The following is a 22,548-nucleotide window of genomic DNA, read 5'->3' as shown; positions in this document are numbered from 1 at the left end:
TTCTGGCTGCCCCTTCTTCGCCCCTAGTCCACTGGGGCCTCATTGTTTGTTTCCTTGCTTATTGTCCTTCTCTAGTAACATCCATATTTTGTCCCAAACCTGGAGGCTCAAGTAGGCCAGAGGTCATACTTGACTTCATGGTGTATCTTGGGTCTGGCTGACTGTCTGATACATTATAGGCAAGAAATACATATTAGTTGAAAGATTATATAGGTAAATGAATACATGGATGAACAATATGTCAGAATTGACTACAAATATGTGTCTCTGGTGAATGGACAAGCAGACTTGATTCAAATACAGTGAAAATTTTATTCTGCTCTGTGGTCACAGACTGTGATCCCTTTTGACAACCTATCTAAGAAACAGATGCCTTTGTTAAAGAGGAGGTCCAACTGGGAGCTTATAAGGGAAGAAATGCAGACTCAATCCTCAGGCCCTAGGGGTATACCAGTAACTAAACGTGTCATTTTTCTTAAGAGAATAGATAGTTTTTATTGTCTATCTGTTCATTATACCTGTGAATGAAAGAAACGTTTATTTTCAGTTATTCTCTATTTTGTTATTGCTATTCCCTTTTCCCAGATGTCAGGAACACTTAAACTTCATTATTTTTTTCTGTTTAATCAGCATTTTAAGAAGCAGGAAAAGATATTTTATAGAACTTGCAGTCAGCTATTAGAACACAACTTTCTATCTACATTCAACTGATGTTTTAGCCTAAAGTTAATAACATTTTAAATAAATCTATAAAATACTTTCTATGTTGAAATGTCACTAGAGCCTTTCAAAGTAATTTCAATTATTGTGGATTTTTTTTGGGGGGGGACGCTTAGTATGTTTTGCAGTAATGCAGACATTGAAATCACACTTGGAAACCTTAAATATTCACAGAAACCAATGGGATTACTGTCTGAGTTGCAGGGGCAGGCAGTCCTGCCTTTTCCTTACCGTGGACAGTGCAATCACACTTGGAAACCTTAAATATTCACAGAAACCAATGGGATTACTGTCTGAGTTGCAGGGGCAGGCAGTCCTGCCTTTTCCTTACCGTGGTTTTTTCTAGGCAGTGAAGCAGGTGGTGGTGCTGGGTTTCAAAGCTGGAGCCAGATTTGCTAACGAAGGCCTGCTCATCCTCAGAGGACTGTTAACAGAGAGAAGACAGAAGGGCTTTCTCTTTTATTTGCAAACAATGAGAATCTCAGCTACATATTTCTACTGAGAGATCTGGCCTATTTTCTGAGATTAAATGGCAGTATTTTATTTTTACTTTTTTTTTTTTTAAACCGAAAAGGATCACATGTAGAGTTCCTTTTGAGTTTGATAATCATCATTTACATTTTCATCAAATTAGTGGTCTTGGCTTTTAGACTTGCCTCCCTGAATTGAAAATGTAATTCTCTTTTATTCATTCATCTCCCAGTTACCTTTGAAAGTCTGAGAGCCATTATTTTTGGATAATAATTTTTAGCCTAGTACTTACATAATCCTGAAACCACATCATGCTCACCTACACAAAAGCTATTATGCAAGTAAAGATGATTGGGATCCTAAATATTAAAAGAAAGTTTTAAGGTGAAAATTAAGTTTCTCAAATTACATTTTATACTATGTGACTTTCATAACACTGAATGATGTTCCCTCTTCAGTAAGAAGTACAGTAAATTGGTTGTATACAAACCTTCAAGTTGTGAACTTTCAAAGATTCAAATGTACATCTGGTTCCAGCAAGGAACCAGAACTTGTGCCATCAAATCCAGGTGTGAGTGAAATTGCAGCTTGCCTTCCAATTCCTATTACTGACGATTCTTTAGCTCTGCCATCTCCCATGCCTCTCCCTCCTCCAGTCAAAACTCTCGCCTGTTCACTCAATGCAGTCCCTGTGTGCGAGCTCTGGTACTGTACAACTGTATACGTTTTCAAGGTGCTAGCTATACTGTAAGATTAAAAATGTTTTCTTTATTTTTTGTGTTTGTTTTTTATTATTTGTGTAAAGGATTATAAACTTATTAAAGTACAGTACTATACAGGCGATTGTGTTAGTTGGGTATCCAGGCTAACCCTGTTGGACTTATGAACACATTGGATTTATGAACACACTCTCAGAACAGAGCTTGTTGGTATATAGGGGACTTACTGTAAAACAAGATATCACATCACCCCTCCTATCGACACCCAAATGAACTTTAAGGAACACATCTAAGTTTGAAATAAAAAAACCTAAGTATTTGAACTGTTGAGAATTTTCCCCATGTGTACACGAGATAGTGCCAAATACTGCCTGATCATGAATGGGAATCATGACTCACTGGCAGTATGACATATCCCAGCTTCTAGCCTACAGCCAATAAGATGGTACAGGGCGAGGTTACATTAACAAATGACACTTTTGTTGTTTCGGAGCCATTTTCATAATTATTCACAATAAAATTACACGGTTAAGTAGAACTAAATCAATATTGCACCAATAAGTTGAACATTAAAAGAAGAGAAATTCTTGACTATACCTGCAGTTGGTTACTGAGTAAGCCGTTCCGTTTGCTCTGCATGTAAGCATTTGCACTTCCGCTTTTGGCTGCCCGGATCCTGGCCAGTCTGGCTTTCTGTAAGAGCGAAAAAACAATATCCTCCTAAGATCTATGATTGGTTTTCTTAAAACACTGATTGCATGCTTATATAATCCTGTTGTCAGCACACATATTTAAAAAAGCATACCAGCTTTTCACACTAACTACTGAAAAATAGACTTTCAACATTTGAGTGTTTGATTTTGGCTAACATTTATCACTGAGATTGATGACTTATTTTGGAGTTTAGAGGTAAGAATTTAGGTAATTAAGGTAATTAAGGTTTTACAGTAAGATTAAGTTATTTCAGGGCTTCCCTGATAGCTCAGTTGGTAAAGAGTCCGCTTGCAATGCAGGAGACCCTGGTTTAATCCCTGGGTTGGGAAATTCTCCTGCAGAAGGGATAGGCTACCCACTCCAGTATTCTTGGGCTTCCCTTGTGGCTCAGCTGGAAAAGAATCTGCTTGCAATGTGGGAGACCTGGGTTCGCTCTCTGGGTTGGGAAGATCTCCTGGAGAAGGGAAAGACTACCCATCCCACTATACTGGCCTGGAGAATGCCATGGACAGTGCATGGAGTCCCAAAGAGTCAGACATGACTGAGGGACTTGCACTTCAATTTCAAGTTATTTTAGTGTTGTTTCTGGTCAATTGCACCAAGAAAAATAGCAGTCTTACTTATATTTTCACTTATCCCAATCTGAGTAACTTAGTGAAATAAAGACCCAGCAAACTAGCTGCCAACTTCTTTTCATTTAAACTAATGTTCTTTTTAAATTTAGTAGTTAAGTTCCAGGAACCTACTGCCGTTCTCTTTCTTCCTTTCCTCCCCAGTCCTTCCTTCCCTTCTCCTCTCTGTTTCTTGCCTTCCTCCCTCCCTCTCTCCTTCCTTCCTTCAGTCCCTCTTTTAAAAAAAAAAAAAAAAAAAAGGCTATTCAGTTGAATCTGCATCCTTGAATTTCAAATTTGTTTTTGCAATTATTTTTATTCAATTGGCCAATGAAGTCCCTGTACCAAAAAACAAGGGCTCTCTTAAAAAAAAATCCTCTAATTTATCTTTGTTTACTGGTTGGACTTTGATAGTTCATTCTACTTTAAATCTGCTATTCTATATATGTCCCAGACTTTCATGGTAAGGGTCTGGTTTTTGCTTCCTGGGGAGCACTATTTGGTGACCGTTCTGCCCATACTAAACATGTCTAGCAAGTGTATTCAGGAAGCGACTGGAATGACCTGGGTAAGAACTTGTACAATTACCCTACAATGACTCTTTTGCTTTTTCTAAACAACCAGAGGGAGACCATCTCAGTCTCTAATCCCGGAATCTTCTTTTTAACAAAACAATTTTAATGATCTAGATTTTTTAAATGGAAAATGAACATGTCCGCATGATACAAATTTTGACACTACAAAAGTACGTGAAAAACAAAAGTCTCTCTGGGCTTACCTACTCCTGTCGTTCAGAGTCAACTACTGGCAAAATTTCTAGAGACATTTACCAGAAATATACTAGGCAAATAAAAGTAAATATATATATATATATATATTCATAAGTATGCATCCATACATTTTTATTCATTTGGGATGATTTGCCGCACAGCCTTCTGCACGCAACTGTTTTCATTTAGTACAGGTTGGACTCCTCCCATATCTCCACATATAGAGCCGCCTCATTTATTTATGCTTGTATAATATACCACTGTAGGAATGAAGCATCCTTTAGGTAGAAAACCAATCACAATGAATTTTCAAGGCATCTTTTTTTTTTTTTTTTTGCTACTACCAGCAATGCTGCCTTCTTGGAACGTCATGATGAGCTGATCTGCAATTTCGAGAAGTAGAACTATTCCTAGGTCAAAGGGTATGCGTGCATGTGTTTCGTTTGCTAGGTTTTACCAAACTTCCCTCCAAAGTGGTACCAAGGTGCCTTTTTACCAACACCCACAGAATTTGACAGTAACACTGAGATGTTTGAAGCTCTCAAAAAAGCATTAAGATAGCATCTGGCTTCAACCTAACCCCTTCTCTCTTCCTCTGTGAATTTCTTCTTCCTGTGTGCCAATTCCAGGTTAAAATAATACTCTGTACAAAAATCATTTTATAAGTGATGCGAAAACTAGACAAATTTCACTGTTTGTTGGCACGACAGTGTTTAGATGACTCAAAATACTGAGACAATGCTCGAGAATGAAATTGGAAGGTAGAAAATGTTTAATTTGAAAAGCTGTGGTGTGCAGCCAGGATTTCAGGACAGACAATAAAACAACAGGAAGTGACAAGCACGTTTGGAAATGATTTAGAATTGATGTAATAATTCAGAAATAAGTAATAGAAATATACATTTGGTTTCCAGAAAGAGGTTATGGTTGAAACATCAATCCTAAAGTCTCACTGGTGTCCTGGAACGTTCAATGCCTTTTTTGCTTCCCTTCGTCCCTTGACCTTCCTCTTCCCCACCCTTTTTTTTGCAACCACTGCATGTAATTATATTACCTATATCATAGTTACTAGTCTCACCTATGTCTTTCTCCAAGCATTAGGCTCAGTATTAAGAAGTATTACTTTCTTTCACGAATGAGACACACACACTACTCAAAGATACCCTCCGACAAAGGAAAATGACATATTTTCCATAACAGAAAACCTACATGTTACAGAAACCACTACTGCAGAAGTAGTTCTAAGTTGAGGAAAAAAGAAACAGTTGAGTTTTAGTGACTGAATAGCCATTTAGTGACTGAATAGCCACAATAGTCAGGTACTGTGTTAGAAAAAGAACTGGTTTCATTCACGACTTTTCTTTTGGTTTACTACATACAATACTACAAGTTAATTGGTTTACTCGGTCTTGTGGAGCACCATGCGAAATGTCTGTTGAATGCTAGCCTTCAACCAGAAGATCAGAAATAGTAGATTGATAAACGGAAATAAGTATAAGGCATCACAATGCAAGACATGGTACCTGCTCTCAAGACATATTAAACTTCGGCTAGGAAGATACTATTCATGAAAAGATAAAAGTCAAAAATAAAGTGAGATGTATGGAAAGAGTAACATGGAAACTTATACTGCCATATGTAAAATAGATAGCCAAAAGGAATTTGCTGTATGGCTAAGGAAACTCAAACTGGGGCTCTGTATCAACCTAGAGGGGTGGGATGTGGAGGGAGATGGGAGGGAAGTTCAAAAGGGAGGGGATATGTGTATATGTAGGCTGATTCTGCAAGGAGATCCAACCAGTCCATTCTGAAAGAGATCAGCCCTGGGTGTTCTTTGGAAGGAATGATGCTAAAGCTGAAACTCCAGTACTTTGGCCACCTCATGCGAAGAGTTGACTCATTGGAAAAGACTCTGATGCTGGGAAGGGTTGGAGGTAGGAGGAAAAGGGGACGACAGAGGATGAGTTGGCTGGATGGCATCACCGACTCAATGGACGTGAGTTTGAGTGAATTCCGGGAGTTGGTGATAGACAGGGAGGCCTGGCGTGCTTCGATTCATGGGGTCACAAAGAGTCGGACACGACTGAGGAACTGAACTGACTGAACTGATGGCTGATTCATGTTGAGGTTTGCAGAAAACAACCAAAATTTTGTAAAGCAATTATCCATCAATAAAAAATAAATTAATTAAAAAAATAGAGTCAAATAGAATTGTCAAATGGAGACTAGAGATAGCAAGTGACATAAGATTTGGGAGAAAGAGAGAAATGACTGCTAAGGGAAGGTTTCACTGAGAATGCAGGACTTGGGACAGTAAGATTCAGAAATCTGAAGAGAGTAAGAAAAGAGATTAAGTGTCTCTTCATATTCTGTCATTCTATCCTGGGGTGTGTGTGTGTAGAAGAGGATTTCTCTTGAGATACTGAACATTTGCTATTATAATTGAAAATGGCAAGTGCAGGTATGCAAGATTCTCATTTTTTACTTAAACCCTCCACAAAGTGGTTAAAACTTTGAGTACAGTATTGTTTGCATACCTATTTTTTATTTTGTATAAGTTTTTGCTTGAGCTTGGTGCTGGCAGTGGGATTACATATAAAAAATTTTGGCCTCAAAAGCATTTTGTTATTTATTATTCAGCTTGACTGCTACTTTTTACTGAATGGACATCTTACTTGACTGAATTTAGCTGGTTATTTCTGCATAACTTTGATATTTGTCAAATCACCCAGTTTCAGATAAATCTAAATTATTTTAGCCTAATAAATGTTTATTATTTTTTAAGACATTTCTTGGGAAGGAAAATAGAAAATACCCTTTGGTGACTTATTTAGTTCCATATTTATCTTTCTTTCTTGGATAACTATGTTCAGTTTATTGGTCACAGACTATTTACTGAACTTGTCACTTTAAGTTATTATATTTGACTTTATTAAGCCAATTATTCTAGTAGTTACAGTATGTAAAATTCACTCATTATGGCAGAAACTTAGACTATAGAGATACTTTAAAGATTAAAAAATTCATACAACATACTTTTCAATTTAGTGTTCTTTTTAAATACCATATTTATTTATGCATTTTAAATTTATTTAGATAGAAAAGCTTCTCAAATATTCTAAGATTTTCTTTATCGATTTGCTTGTTGCAGATGACAAAATTTAAAAAATACATATATTTTGAATGTTGGTTTATTTGAAAATCATATTTGTATTTCCTACAGTTTTCATGCAGGTAGCTCTTTTTTTGCTGTTCAGAAGATGAATGATAGATAGCTCATACTAAAGACGAAATTTCTAGAAGGGAGATGGATGGATGCTGGAGAGCTAAGGTTTTGCAGGATTTCTGTTATTGTTTTTAAATAATTTTTATTTATTCATTTATTTTTAGCTGTTCTGGGTCTTTGTTGCTGCATGTGGGCTTTTCTATAGTTGCGGAGAGTGGGGGCTACTCTCTGGTTGCAGTTCTGGGGCTTCTCATTGTGGTGGCTTCTCTTGTTGCTGAGCACGGGCTCTAAGACACCCGGGCTTCAATAGTTGCGGCTCCTGGGCTCTAGAGCATAGGCTCAGTAGTTGTGGCCCACGGGCTTAGTTGCTGCATAGCATGTGGGATCTTCCTGCATTGGCAGGAGGACTCTTTACCACTGAACCACCAGGAAAGCCCAGACTTCTGTTATTTTAAACAATGCACTTGTGTGTCCAGTAGAGGGATTGTAGTGTGTGGGCAGAGACAAAGCTGTGGTATGTGACAAGGCATGACGGAGGCTGATTGTGGACAAAATTTCGCCATCTCTGTTTGTGAACAGTGTGCCCCACAGGAGACTACAATTGCCCAAGAGGGTACCTTTTTCTACTCCTCCTTGTTTATTGGATTGCCAGTTTTATTTACCATCATTCTCTACAATAACTAAAGACTAGATGCTTGTCCAAAAAATGGGGGATTCTGTAAAGGAAGAAAGTACAAGGCAGAAAGAGTGATTCTTGCTAAAGAGAGCAGATCTCTGACAATGGACAAAAACAAATTCTCTGGACAACATGCTGTGTGGCCACACTGATTAACTTGCATTTCCAAAGAGTTACTTTATATGAGATTTTTATACTTTATATGGGGCTTCCCTGGTGGCTCAGTGGTAAAGAATCCACCTGACAATGCAGGAGACACAGGTTCCATTCTGTGGGGTCAGGATGATTCCCTGAAGAAGGAAATGGCAACCCACTCCAGTATTCTTTTCAGAGAAATGCCATGGATAGAAGAGCCTGGCAGGCTACAGTCCATGGTGTTGCAAGAGGCAGACATGACTTAGTGACTAAACAACAACAACAACAATACTGTATACTGTATGAAGTATAAAGTATACTTTTTATTTTACTAAAGGCATCAACACTGTTTAAAAACATGTTTAAAACCTTGTTCTAGAATTACCTACAAAGCTAGTTACAAACTGCATGAGAATCTCTCGTGGTATTTTATAGTTACACCACACTATCTAGATTGTGCATCCACTTTAGTCACAGTTTATGGATATTTAAAAAAAAACAAATCTATTCTTAAAGGACATGATACAGTATCCATGAAGAATCCTGGAAATCTAGCTCCATAGCCTTAAGGAAACTATAAAAGATTTCCATAATTATTTCTAAGCAACAAGGGCTCTGACTCTCAAGGTGATTATTTTAACAAAGAATGGGGAGAGGCTATGTGCTCACCTTTAGTTAACTTTTTTTGGGAGATATCTATTATAGTGTTTAAGTGTATGAACCTGGGAGCCAGGTGCCTTGGATTGAATGAGAGATTTCCAATTTGTAAGGTATGTAATCTTGAAATTTCTCAAATTTTGGGTAGTTTAGAATTCTCATCTATGAGTACAAATAGTAATAGTAAGTAACTCCTAGACTTGCTATGAAGACTACATGATTTTTAAAACATCTAGCCAATACCTCGCACATGGGAAGCCACCAATAAATAGCATTATATTATGCTTATATAGATTTATATACATTTGCATATCATCTTAATCTTATTGTGAGGTAGGTGTTGTTTTCTCCATTTCACGGATGCATATGCAACCTGTTTCCTCTGAGATGGATGAGGTCATTGATGTGAAGTTCAAAGAAACAGTAAGGTGCTGGGCCAAAAATAAGACTCAGCTACTAATGATCAGATTTCTCCTACTTCCTGTGTCAACTATGGTGGACATCTGAGACATATTTTGGTGCCCTTTAATAGCCCCAGTCTACTGGAACCAGCTTGATCTCTGATGGACAGAGACTAAATGAATCAGATCTACAAATCTGATTCTAATAAAATTTGCCAAGAATCTATCATTGGTTTTACTGTTGTCATTAGTGCTACTCACCAAATATTTCTTTCTTCTCGTCTGTGGTTGCATAGTAGGATTATCTTGTTCTGCCAGTTCTAAAGTTACACATGACCAAGCGACTTACTTGGGTTAATGCAATAGAGATGGAAGTGACTTGGCCCACTTCCAAGAGGAAGCTTTTGGGTCAGGCTGTGATTCATCATGTCCTTTTACCTCTGCTTGATGACTGCAGAGGTACATTGTTAAGATGGAGTTTCTATCACCAGAGTAATCTGTAGCATGATTAAGAAATACTCTTTGTCTTTAAGTCACTAAGATATTAAGCTTCTTTTTTACTGTAGTATAATTTAGCTTGTGCTGACTGATGCAACTATCGACCCAAACCAGAACACTGAATAGCCAGTAAGGGATTTTAAAGCTCACTTTACAGAGTGGGAGATGCTAAATCATGGTTGCACAGAACTGAATACTCACCTTTTGCGCTCTTCGTTTGTCTGCTCGTTGATTCTGGTGGTAGATCCGACTGAAGTTGGATACGATCACTGGGACAGGTAGAGCGATGACCAAGACTCCACTCAGTGAACAGATGGAACCAAAAATCTTCCCTGCTATGGTTTTCGGTACCATGTCACCATACCTTGGGATAGAAAAAAAAATTGTTTTAAGTCACAGAAAGTTATTTCCATCTTCTACAAATAGTTTTTAGCTTCCAGTCAAGTGATTTTTTGGACCAATCTATCTCTACTTCATGCTTCCTAGGTGGTAATAGTGGTAAAGAACCCGCCTGCCAATGCAGGAGACATAAGAGACATGGGTACAATCCCTGGGTCGTGAAGATCCCCTGGAGGAGGACATGGCAATCACTCCAGTATGCTTGCCTGGAAATCCCATGGACAGAGGAGGCTGGCAGGTTACAGTCCATCAGGTCACAAAGAAGCAGACAAGACTGAAGCGACTTAGCAGGCATGCACACATCTGTACTTCATGGCTAAAACATACATGGTTTAAGACTTCAATAATCCAGGCATCATGAATATCTGAATATAAAAATTACCTTTTGTCCTTGCAGAAGCCAGATGATGTAATGAGAGCTATTCGATTTGTCCTTTACATTACATGGCATTGTTCTTTACATTTATTTATAGTCACTATTTCCATGCTGAATGTTATAGTCTAGATAACACTCTTTTCCACTTAATTTTTTTTTTTCTACATTGGACTGGTTATGAAATTTAAATAGAAAAAGTGGTACATCACATTCCTTTCATCAGATATAATGTCTTAAAAACTTGAACTCTCCAAGGTCCCATTAATCTTCATATATGAAATACAATGGCCATTTCTCCATGATTATCTTACTTAATCTCTTATTTATATTTGATTGGTTTTCTCTTTAGTTAAAATACTTTCTATCGTCTTCAGGGTTAGCACATTCCCTTAGTGACCTTCTACCTCACTGGCTGCTACTTTTCCATCTCCTTTTCTGGCTCCTCCTTTTCTCTTATCTGATTTCTAAATCTTAGAGTAATGTCAGTCTCAGGCTCTTATCATCTCAGTATTAACCCTCTTCCTATGTGATTTTATCCAATCCCATAGCTTGAACTATCTGTACTTTGAAAGTGAAAGTCACTCAGTTGGGTCCGACTCTTTGTGACCCCATGGACTATACAGTCCATGGAGTTCTCCAGGCTAGAATACTGGAGTGGGTAACCTATCGCTTCCTGATCCAGGAATTGAACTGGGATCTTCTGCACTGCAGGCAGATTCCAGGATTTCCTGGAATCATATTTGTTGTCTATATGCTACTGACACACTAATTTACATTGATATCTCTGATGTTTGTCTTGAAAATCAGACTCATCTCTTCAGTCGTTTCTGCTCTGATTATTCCTACCACTAGATATTTAAGAGCCTATTAAGGCTTAAATTAGCCAAAAAGGAACTCTTATTTCCCTAGCTTCCTCTGCTGCTGCTGCTGCTGCTGCTAAGTCGCTTCAGTCATGTCCAACCCTGTGCGACCCCATAGACGGCAGCCCACCAGGCTTCCCCGTTCCTGGGATTCTCCAGGCAAGAACACTGGAGTGGGTTGCCATTTCCTTCTCCAATGCATGAAAGTGAAAAGTGAAAGTGAAGTAGCTCAGTCGTGTCCAACTCTTAGTGATCCTATGGACTGCAGCTTACCAAACTCCTCCGTCCATGGGATTTTCTAGGCAAGAGTACTGGAGTGGGATGCCATTGCCTTCTCCCTAGCTCCCTCTAGCCCCTTCAAATCTATTCCTCTTGCAATCTACCATTTCTAGTTAAATGGAACCACAAACCACCCAGTTGCTCATATCAACATTGAAAAAGCCACCCTATCCTCAGTCCATGCATCTCACTACTCAGCTAGCCTTGTTGACTCTGACCAAACCAAATTATATTCCATTTGGGTCTCTTTCCTCAACCAGAGCCAGGGATACCACTTCTCACTTGAATTCTCTTTTCTACATTTGCCCCATTACAAGTTACAATTCACACCACCATAGCAGCAAGGGTTATGGCTTTAAAAATGGAGTTTGGGCTACTGCTACTTTATTTAAACCTTCTAATAAACTTGAAACTAGAATAAACCCAGGTTCCTACTTTTGTCTCCAAAGGCCTACATCCTTCAGTTAGTTTCTGGCTATATTTCACACTGTCTTCCATCCAGCTCCCCGTCTTCCAGCCACATTGACCATCTGATTTCCTATCACATGGGAAGCCCCTAGATCATCATTATGCAGGTTGAGACTTAAATGTCTCTCTTCCAGAAGTTATTTTCTGGCCACATTCCCCATAGCGGTATTATTTTTTCACACAAGTCTTTCCCTAAAACATATTCCCATTTGATTACCTTTAAAGGACTTATTAACACATGAAACTTTCTAATTTGTTAATGTGAAACAATTTCCTTGGCTCCCCACATACTCTGCTGACATGAGATTATAACCTTGATGAACTGCAGTTATTCTATTTTGTATCTCACTAGCACACAGAAAGTTCTTCCTAAATATTACTTAAATGAATATGTTTTCACTACCTTATTGATACAGAGTTCTTCTAACAGTTCATTGTTGGGGAAGGGGACAAGGAGGAGTTTTTTTTTTTTTTTTTTTTTATTGAAATATAGGTGATACGCCTGGTATTAGGGATTCTTTGGTGGGTCAGATGATAGTCTGCCTGCAATGAGGGAGACACGGGTTCAAATCCTGGGTTGGGAAAATCCCCTGGAAAAGGCAATGGCAACCAACTCCAGTATTCTTGCCTGGAAAAGCCCATGGCCGGAGGAGCCTGGCAGGCTACAGTACATGGGGTTGCAAATAGTCAGACACGACTGAGTGACTTTGATTCACTTTCACTTTCAGGTGATATGCAACACTATATTAGTTTCAGGTGTACAACCTATCGATTTAATATATGCAGTTTTATTGAGATATAAGTGACACAAAACATTCTATTAGTTTCAAGAAGGAGATCTGTTATAGCATTGCACAAGTTACTGGGCTGCACCTTTGAAGTGCCAACTACTCCCTGTTTGCTTCAGGGCTTTGGGGTGCTCAGTGCACTGAGAGTTTAGTCCTTAGAAACAAGGCACAGATATTGGAATCCAGACTCAAGGAATTTGGGAGTACTTGGGGATACTCTAACTTGAAGAGTGATCTAGGACATGTCATTCTAATTAACACTGTTTTTTGGGCATTTATATGTCAATATGGTAGCTCAGATGATAAAGAATCTGCCTGCAATGCAGGAGACCTGGGTTCAATCCTTTGGCCAGGAAGATACCTTGGAGAAGGGAATGGCAACCCATTCCATTATTCTTCCCTGAGAATTCCATGGATGGAGGAGTCTGAGGGGCTACAGTCCATGGATTGCAAAGAGTCGGACATGACTGAGTGACTAACACATACACACGTGGAGATGGAAATTGCAGAACTGGCTCAGGACAGGCTGCTGAGAGTGACCACAGGCTGTACTAACCAGCACCACATTTGCTGACCCTATTCCAGGCTCTGGTCTTTTGCTTTGAAGGCCCAGTGATTCACTCTTGTCCGTATTTGATCAGTAGTTGAGCTAATTCACTATAACTGAAATTCATACACGGTTTTGGCATCAATATGACAGAATTGATTTACATTAAAACAAAACAAAACAACCCAGCCCAAGAACTTGAAACAGACTGCATCCATGTGAAACAGGACCTCTTTCCATAGTCCATCAGGGAAGCTAAATCAGAATCTGAAAATGATGTTAGTAAGGAAACAATCAAAACTAAACGAATGTAGATGGTGAGCATAAAAGGCTTGGGGTCTTTCTTGCCATAAGGATATATCAGTGGAAGATCAACTTTTTATACCATGTTTGCCACAGATCACATTGAGTACCCAGCCATGGTTTATAAATATCTTCTTTCCTTTTGCACTGACTATGCGTGGGCTCTGAAGAAGTCTTTAACACACATCCCCTTCATATGTACATGCATACATAAAAGCTGCTTTTCAAAACAGAGATTTGATTTTAATGTTTAGCAATTAAGATCTCAAAAGTCTCTCAGAAGAGAAAGTAAATAAAAACCTAACTATTTGTTATAGCCAGAGAAGATACAGATTAAGTCCATGTAATTAAAGTAAACCTTTAAAAATATAAGTAAAATAACTAAATGAATCCATCATATACTTTGTCCTGCCTCTCTGAGATTTTTTAAAATTACTATTTCTTAACTAGTTTTTAAAATTTTAGGCTCATTATATCATCCTGCAGGCAGGGCCAGCATACTTGTGATTATTAGAAAAAATAAAGGGCTGGCTGAACCCAAAGCTCAGTAAGATGTTAAGAAGAGTGGGGATTAGTAAACTCAGTTGACAGCTGATGGTGGTGATGGGGTGGGGGTAATCATGCTATCAGAAAGGCTGCACCTAAAAGAAGGGAGAAAATAGATTCTACGGGATTCAGTCAAAGAGATGCTGGGCCAATTGATAAAGCAGGTTTCCATGGGAAAGAAATTTTTGATGAGGTGTCTGGGATTCAACTAGAAAAATAATCACTGCAAATCCTTTTTGAATATAAATAGAGATTATAATTTCGGAGAAGGCAATGGCACCCCACTCCAGTACTCTTGCCTGGAAAACCCCATGGATGGAGGAGCCTGGTAGGCTGCAGTCCATGGGGTCGCTAAGTCAGACACGACCGAGCGACTTCACTTTCACTTTTCACTTTCATGCATTGGAGAAGGAAATGGCAACCCACTCCAGTGTTCTTGCCTGGAGAATCCCAGGGACAGGAGCCTGGTGGGCTGCCGTCTATGTGGTCACACAGAGTCAGACACGACTGAAGCAACTTAGCAGCAGAGATTATAATTTGAATAAATAAAGCAGAAAGTGAACTTACTACTCAGAGGGAAAAGACGGGTAAAATGAAATATCTTGTTTGTACTGTAACAAAAGGGGGAAACGTAAGGGTATGAACCAGCTTGCTGAAAGTTAGCAAATTCCCATCTAGAAGGATGCATAAGGGAAAAGAGGTAATAGACAAAAAAGGGGTGGTTTAATGCCATAAAGCTCTGCTAATCTGCATCAAATACAATTGTATCTATTATTTGCCTTTGTCATATTTGTTTTTAAATCCGAATTTACTTTATAGTCAAGAAAGCATAAGCGAATGCTTGAGACGACTGGCCAGTGTGCTATGATTATGTGGGAAGAAGCAGGGAGAACAAAATCCTCATTGGTGGGAACACCTCTCAATGTTTTACTCCTGGGTTCCACAGATCTTTCCCACATAATAGAAAATTAGGATGGAACTTCCCTGGTGGTCCAAGGGTTAATAATCTGCTTGGCAATGCAGGGGACATGGGTTCAGTCCCTGGACTGGGAAGATTCCATATGCTGAGGGCAACTAAGCTCATGTGCTCAACTACTGAGCCCAACAGTCCTTTACAGCCGGTGCTCCAAGAGAAGCCGCCACAGTGAGAAGCGCATGCGCCACAGCAAATGGTAGCCCCCAGTTGCCGCAACCAGAGAAAGCCCGCGAGCAGCAACGAAGACCCAGGGGAACCAAAAATCAATGAAAACAAAGAAAATTAAGATGATCCTCAAGGCCATGGAAGATGGCGAAAGCACAAGGAAGCAGAAGGGGCAGGATATTAAGACCAAGCAGCCTTGTGATTATGTGTGTAAGGGCAGCCCAAGGCTTGGGTGATCCGAAAGGAACACCTGCTGCCTCCGTCCACACGCCCTTTGGCACTAAATGTACTTTTCTGTCTATTCTACTCCCTACCCCTCTCTCCTTTTTAGAATTAAACTGCTATTGATATCTTTAATATTCAAAGCACCTTTCATTAGCTTGACTGTGTTGGAGAATCATGGAAAAGGCACAGTATGATTTGTATATGTTCTTATATTGTCCATTTGGTTTCTCTTCTCACTTGGGAAGGGGTTCCCAGGTGGTGTTATTGGTAAAGAACCCATCTGCCAGTGCAGGAGACCTAAGAGACCTGGGTTTGATCCTGGGTTGGGCTGATCTTCTGGAGGAGGGCATGGTAACCCACTCTGGTATTCTTGCCTGGAGACTCCCATGGTCAGAGGAGCCTGGTGGGCTACAGTCCATAGGGTCGCAAAGAGTTGGACATGACTGAAGTGACTTAGCATGCATGCTTGTTTGGGAATGACCTTGAGAATTGAAACAGGTAATTTTTATTGCAAACTTGTAATTGGGCATAGAATCTGGTAGGGAAGGGAAACAGTTTGCTAGCAAAACCAGCTGCTTTCCTTTGTTTCTATTCCTATTCCTACTGGAGTATTCAAACTCCAATTCTTACTAAGAAGCTAAACAGCATTACAGACCTCAGGAGTAATCTCTTTGAAATCCAGTGGAAGAAAGGCTTAGCAGAGAAAGCTTCCTCATGAGAGGTGACACTTAAGTGGCTAAATGATCATTTTAAAATTTATATATTGCCTACCATACTGCCCATCTTTTAATGATTATTCTTATCCTAGGCAACTTGTACAATGGTTGGTATTTTTTTTTTTATCATATAAAAACACATCTCACTTTGCCCAACTCCTGATGTTTACATTTATGCTAAGCCCAAAAGTATTATATAGTCTATTCTTTCTGTCTTCTTCAGATTTTTATATTAGGTCTCAAGTCTTCAAAAATCCATTTTCCTAAAACAGTTACATTAGAACATTACAAAGATGTGTTTTTGTTTCCACAGAGACATTTTTTTTTCTATATGTAAATAAAACTGATTCAAAGACTATAAGAGGCCTCTAAGGTCAAGTAAGAAAGAAGAAAACAGTGGAGAGAATAGCATCATATAAAAGAAAAACTATCAATAAATTTTACACAATGAAAAATGAGCAGACTTGAACTTTATTAATGGAAGGGACGCTTTCCCGATACATCTGCTTTCCTCTCTTTCTTCTAACTTTCCCTTCTTTCTCCTACATTTACCATAGAGAGTCACCGTAGGTTCTTTCTGCTCCTTTTTCACCCTGAGCATCCCCCAAACTTTATGTTTATTGCTCCCTTTCCTCCTTATATCAGTTAAAAGATACAATATAGGGGTATTATTCACATAAAATGTTAATTCTAAATATGTACTTACAGCCCCCTAAAATACTTGTTTAAAATTAAATATTTTGCCATATGTGAAAGATCATATTGAGTGGAGGACCAATTTCTCAAGAATAGTTTCAGTCATTGGTTCTTGAAGATTTTAATCTCAAATATTATCCAAAACTTTCATGCTAAGTACTTGAATTCTGGAATGCACTCAATGCTAAAAAAGTGGTAAATCTTGTTAACATAGACAATCAAACAGTGGTAAATCTTGTTAACTAAGACAATCAAATGAATATATCATCTATCCTTTGTCCATTTATCTTTACAATTTATCAAGTAATACTGAAATAGATGCGAACGTGGATAATTTTCAAGCATAATACATTGCAAACCAAATTCTACTAATATCTACTCAAACTTTCCATTTTTGGCATTTCTCCAGAAATCAGATGACTAAATACATTTAGATCTCAAATGAAGAACAATTTCCTTGAATTTTTTTTACACAGTGCGAACACAATACTGCTAGCTTCCTAGTCCTATTCATATAGCTTCTATTTTTTTCTTCTCTTTTCGTTTGGAGAGCATAAATGTAGGCTCATTGGATAAAGAAGAAATGTTATATAAGGCAAACCTCCCCAGCAAAGGCATGACTTTCCATCTGTGAAACTCTTTCCCATGGATAACAAGAAAGAAAACAAAACCCAGGAATTCTGTGAATAATTATAAAGGTAGAACAGATCTTCGTATAACAGGAAGGAAATGCTGATTTGAAAATAAACCTTGATGCTTACTGTAATTCAAACTCACTCTCCTTTTTTCTTTCTTATAATGAAAAAGTCTTAAATTGCAAGTTATCAGAGACAGAGTGAATGGACTCTGTGCAGCTGCATTGAAGTCCAGAACATCCTGTACGTTGTATAGGGCAGGTGCTGGTTCAATAAAGACTGTATTTTACTATGTTAGAGTAAAAAACCCCGACATTTTCATATCAGACATAAACCAAGATTTGGGGATACAAGTATCTGAAAAATTTTGTTGCTAAGTCATGTCCAACTCTTTTGCAACCCCATGTACTGTAGCCTGCCAGGCTCCTCTGTCCATGGGATTTCTCTGGTAAGAATATTGGAGTGGGTTGCCATTTCCTTCTCCAGGGAATCTTCCTGACTGAATTTTCTGCACTGGCAGGCAGATTTTTTTTACCAGTGAGCCATCAGGGAAGCATCTGAAAAATAGATACCTGCTATGATTATGATATATTTGAATGCCTCACTATCCCCACACACAATTCATAAGTTGACATCTTAATGTCCCTTGTGATGATGTTAAGAGGGGGGCATTTGAGAGATAATTAGGTCATGAGGGTGAGGCTCTCATGAATGGGCTTCATACTTTTATAAAAAGAGACCCCACAAAGCTCCCTAGTCCACCGATTTGTGACGATACAGAAAGAAGGGCTGTCTGTGAACCAGGAAATGGAGCTCACCGACCATCACAAAGAATCTGCTGGCACCATAACCTTGGATTTCTCAGCCTCCAGAACTCTGTTGCTTATAAACTACCTAATCTGTGATATTTTGTTATAACAGCCCAAATGGATTAAGATGTGTAACAAAATAATTAGAGGAATATAAGTAATATGTATAACAACTTCCTTGTGAAAGCAGTTAGCTATGTGTGTGTATGTGCATAGGTGTGTGTGTGTGTGTGTGTGTGTGTGTGTGTGTTGTAATTACTGATTTTGTGTCTGAATTTTTCTCCTAGATCTGACTGCTCTTCTGAGTTAGACTGAGAAATAATTTCTTCTAACCTGGAAGCTGGATCACTTCTTAACTAATAATTCAACCCCTTAGGGTCTCAGTAGCTATGTTATTCATGAATTTTTCTGCCATCAACTTATTATTCTATAAGGATCACAGTTTGATGGATAATTTTTATGGTAGCTGCAATGTTTGCAAATAAAAAACAGCTTAAAAAAAGTGTTACTATATAACACCTGCTTATGGTACAGAACTTGTTTGCCAGAGGGGTCCTGCTATTACTTTGACAATAGACAGATTTCTCTTTGACATGTTAAAATCAATGTTTGCCTAAAAAGAGCTGCCTTGATTTTGCTTCCACCTCTCTTCCTGTAGGATCAATCACTATACTATCCTGGCTGTGTAGAAAGTTTGATATTTTTTTGGATTATCTAACATATATAGTTATTTCAAGTAATATGTGTACTCTCTTGTTTCTTTAAATTGAAGCCAAAATTTTGAGCTATTTTTAAAAAGCGTATCTTTCTTTTTTTCTTTTTCTACTGTTTACAACATTAATAATCTTAGCATAACCCCACACTCCCTTTATTGGACGTTCCTAGCCAGGAGTCCATGGATTCTTAAGGAACTCATGGATAAAATTCAGATGAGTCAGGGAACTCCATGATAGTCTCAGTCTTCATAGGCATTTTACTGAAAATTTTTGAAGCTTTTATTGAATTATCACAAGTGGAGTTTCCAAATAATGTTCAAAATTTATAATTTGATTATTTAAGGGCATATCAATTGTCAGTGTAAGCAATTTGAACACACACTGCACAAAGGAAATGCTGTAAAAATCACAGCATTATTTTATAGCTGCAGAAATACCATATATCCACTAGGGGGCATAAAAGCCTAAATGAAAGTAGAAACCAGGATCTTTTTTGGTTTTCACAAACTGAAGGAAAGAGAGAGAAGTATTTCCAGTAAATTGCCTGCACCGATTCCTTATCTTTGCCTACACACATTCAATATTTAGGATATATCTTGGGCATTTTATTCCTCTGGAAATAGTTGAACAAGACAAAAACCTTACCAGTTTCATTGATTATCTATTTTTAAGGTGCTTCCAAAAAGAGGGACCAGAATTCTGACAGCATGTTCTATTTCTTGTAGAAAGAGAAGTAAATTTCTGTAATGTGAGATATCACTAAAGTATTATTTTCAATAAGAAGCCCTTTAGCCAAGACTTTTAGTGAAAAAATTAGGGGAAATTAAAGGACCAGGTTTGGAAATTAAAGGGGAAAACTGAGGAGATGAGGGAGATTCTTTTAGCACATTTATTCCCGTTTATGCACTAAGCTCTCAACATGAGATTTCAGTAGGGCTTACTAACCCTTTCTCCAGCTTGTGCCTCTTTCAAACACAATTTTTTTTTCTGACTTCTTTCGTTTTCTCTTGTTTCTAGCCTACTATATGATCAAATGATACTTTAAAGGCTACAAATAAAGCATATGATTATGACCCAGTATACTGATAAAACATGTTACCCAAGTGAGTATCATTAGTAAAAGCCTTTACAAATCTTTAAAGAAAATTTTTTCTTTTTAACTTTCAAAGAATTCTTGTCAGAGCCCACTTTCTCATACTGTATTCTTTCTTTTTTAAAAAGCTATGAAAATACATGTACCATTGATTATTGTGAGCATGCATATAGAAAAACAAAACAAAACCAAACACCTGGAGCTGGCTTGCCCAGCTGTGGGACCACCGGAAATACTTTCCCCTGCTTTTGGAGCCTAGTCTTTGTTGCCTGGAGCTATCCTTTCACTCTCACATATCTTAGAGTCTGATCATGTCATTCTCCTGCATGAAAGCCTTCATTGTCTCTCCATCACCTGCAGGAAAAAGCTCCAGCTTCTTAGCATGATACACCCAGTTCTTCATGACTCTCCCATCCCATCCTCCACCGCTCACCCCACAAACCTTATATTGTAATCGGAGCAAATAACTTTGTATTACTGAAATGTACTAGGAATGTACTAGAGGAATCCTTCCATTCTTCTATCCTTTGTATATATTGTTATTTCTAGAATACTCCCCTTTGCATAAATCCTTTGGGTGAACTCCTAATTTTCAGTGATAAAGCTCTAGCATCAATTCTTATTTGAAGAATTTCTTGACAAGTTTCTCTGTCCAATAAAAGTAATATCCTCTGTCTCAGATGCCTCCCATGTTGCTGGCAATTAATAAAGCACAATTAGTTTTGTACAGGTCTTTTTTCTCTCACTAAACTAGGAGGTCCAGTAGGTCAAGGATCATGTCATCATTATAAACCCAGTTTAGCACAGACCTTGTCCAAGAGCTGAGCAAGTAGTTGAAACTCAATAAATGTTTATGGTTTAAATAAATCCTCCAGGGAGAGCCTGATGGTAAACAATAAATAATGGCAGGGAGTGAAGGTGAGTATACATCTCCTGCTCTTATTTTCTCTTAACCAGACTTCCTTTTCTTCTCCAGACCCAGCACCAACTCATCTCCTCAATTTGTCTAAATTCCTCTTCAGATACTTATATGATGTGCCCAGAATAACCTAGTTCTACCCTGTCAATTAACCTTACTTTTTATACCCAGAGGAATTATTTTTAACCTACATGATTTTACATGAACAGAGAAGTCAAGAGACCTGACACTTTTCAGTTCCTACCCACTTTCCATTGTCACATGCTTAACCAACATATATCCAGCCAGAATTTCAAAATACAAACCCCCTCAAATTTGACAGATTTTGCAATCCTCAAGTGCCCAACAAGTTGAACAAATATGACTCATGCTTCTCTGAATCTCACATGTCATCCTAGGAGATGGCTGAGTCTTTCCACATCTCTGTATTCTACTTGAGGATGCTGCTAATCTTAGATAGTGAGCATTGCCCATTTTTCTTAACAAGGTCTATCTGCTTATGCCCTGGGAGTATATTGGAGCAGATAGGCTTGTCTTCCATCAGAAGATAGTTAATACTTCAAGCAAAGTCAAGGTCCCAGCGAATACCTGATCATTTTGGCTGTGGGCTGATGTCACCAGTTTTCATAGTTTTGTGTGTTCTGGTTGTGCATCCCAAGGGGTTTCATCTTTAACACTGTCAGAGGTACTCTCACACTGGGAACTTTCTTCAGTTACCTCCTGCTGTTGCTTCCATCTCTTCCTGTCCTTTGAAAGGTAAATCTGTTGGAGGAAGTGCCCCACTGTTCCTGTTTCCAAGTCACTGCTGCTACACTGCAGGCTGCCACCCAAGGAGACAAATCCCAAAGCCATTTGGACAGTTCTGCTCGTTAAGTCTGTTTTCTTATAACCAGCCACTGATATCTAACACCACCAAAATTATTCACTATTTATAATCCATTCAGACTCCTAAGTGCCTTTGTCATGGGAAGAAGGAGGAGTTGGTCTCCAGGAGCTTGCTTGAAGCCTAAGTCTTAGAGGAGAATTCAGTTGGGCAAAATAAAAGCATGAAGTGAAGATGTTTATTGTGAAAGTTTTTATTTTTTTCCACCTGAGTTTATAGTCTAAGACCTGTTAGCTGTTATAGGCCTCAAGGTACCTTTGAGATGTCTTCAAGTATTTACATATTTTATTTTGAGCCATACTTTAAAAATTACTTATAGATTATCCAGTAATGACCTAACACATCTTTTGTTTCTAATTCTGCCCAGGAAGGCTTAATAATTTTGCCACATATTATCTAGTTCTTAAATTTTACAGAAAAGAAGGCGCACAGTTCTAATTATACTGGACATAAGATGTGCTTAGGGAGTCAGGTTCTGCTTTGGCAGCTGCAGCGTCTCAGGAAACGGTGATGCTGCAAACACAAGTTGTGTCACTGCTGCCATCTAGAGG

General features: G+C 38.4%; 1 protein-coding gene across 1 annotated transcript in view; it reads right to left on the bottom strand.

Annotated features, from left to right (window-relative positions):
* The window catches only part of KCND2 (potassium voltage-gated channel subfamily D member 2), a 563,761-nt gene that overhangs the window by 5,657 nt on the left and 535,556 nt on the right, over positions 1 to 22,548 (bottom strand). The window contains exons 2-4 of the mRNA NM_001191184.1: positions 9,800 to 9,962; positions 2,508 to 2,603; positions 1,052 to 1,144 (exon numbers count right to left, since the gene is read on the bottom strand). Of these exons, the coding sequence (NP_001178113.1) occupies positions 1,052 to 1,144; positions 2,508 to 2,603; positions 9,800 to 9,962 (352 nt within the window). The remainder of the gene's footprint in view (positions 1 to 1,051; positions 1,145 to 2,507; positions 2,604 to 9,799; positions 9,963 to 22,548) is intronic.

The sequence above is a fragment of the Bos taurus genome, chromosome 4, assembly GCF_002263795.3.
Source record: "Bos taurus isolate L1 Dominette 01449 registration number 42190680 breed Hereford chromosome 4, ARS-UCD2.0, whole genome shotgun sequence".
NCBI classification, from domain to species: Eukaryota; Metazoa; Chordata; class Mammalia; order Artiodactyla; family Bovidae; genus Bos; species Bos taurus.
This window is presented reverse-complemented; position numbering and strand designations above follow the sequence as displayed.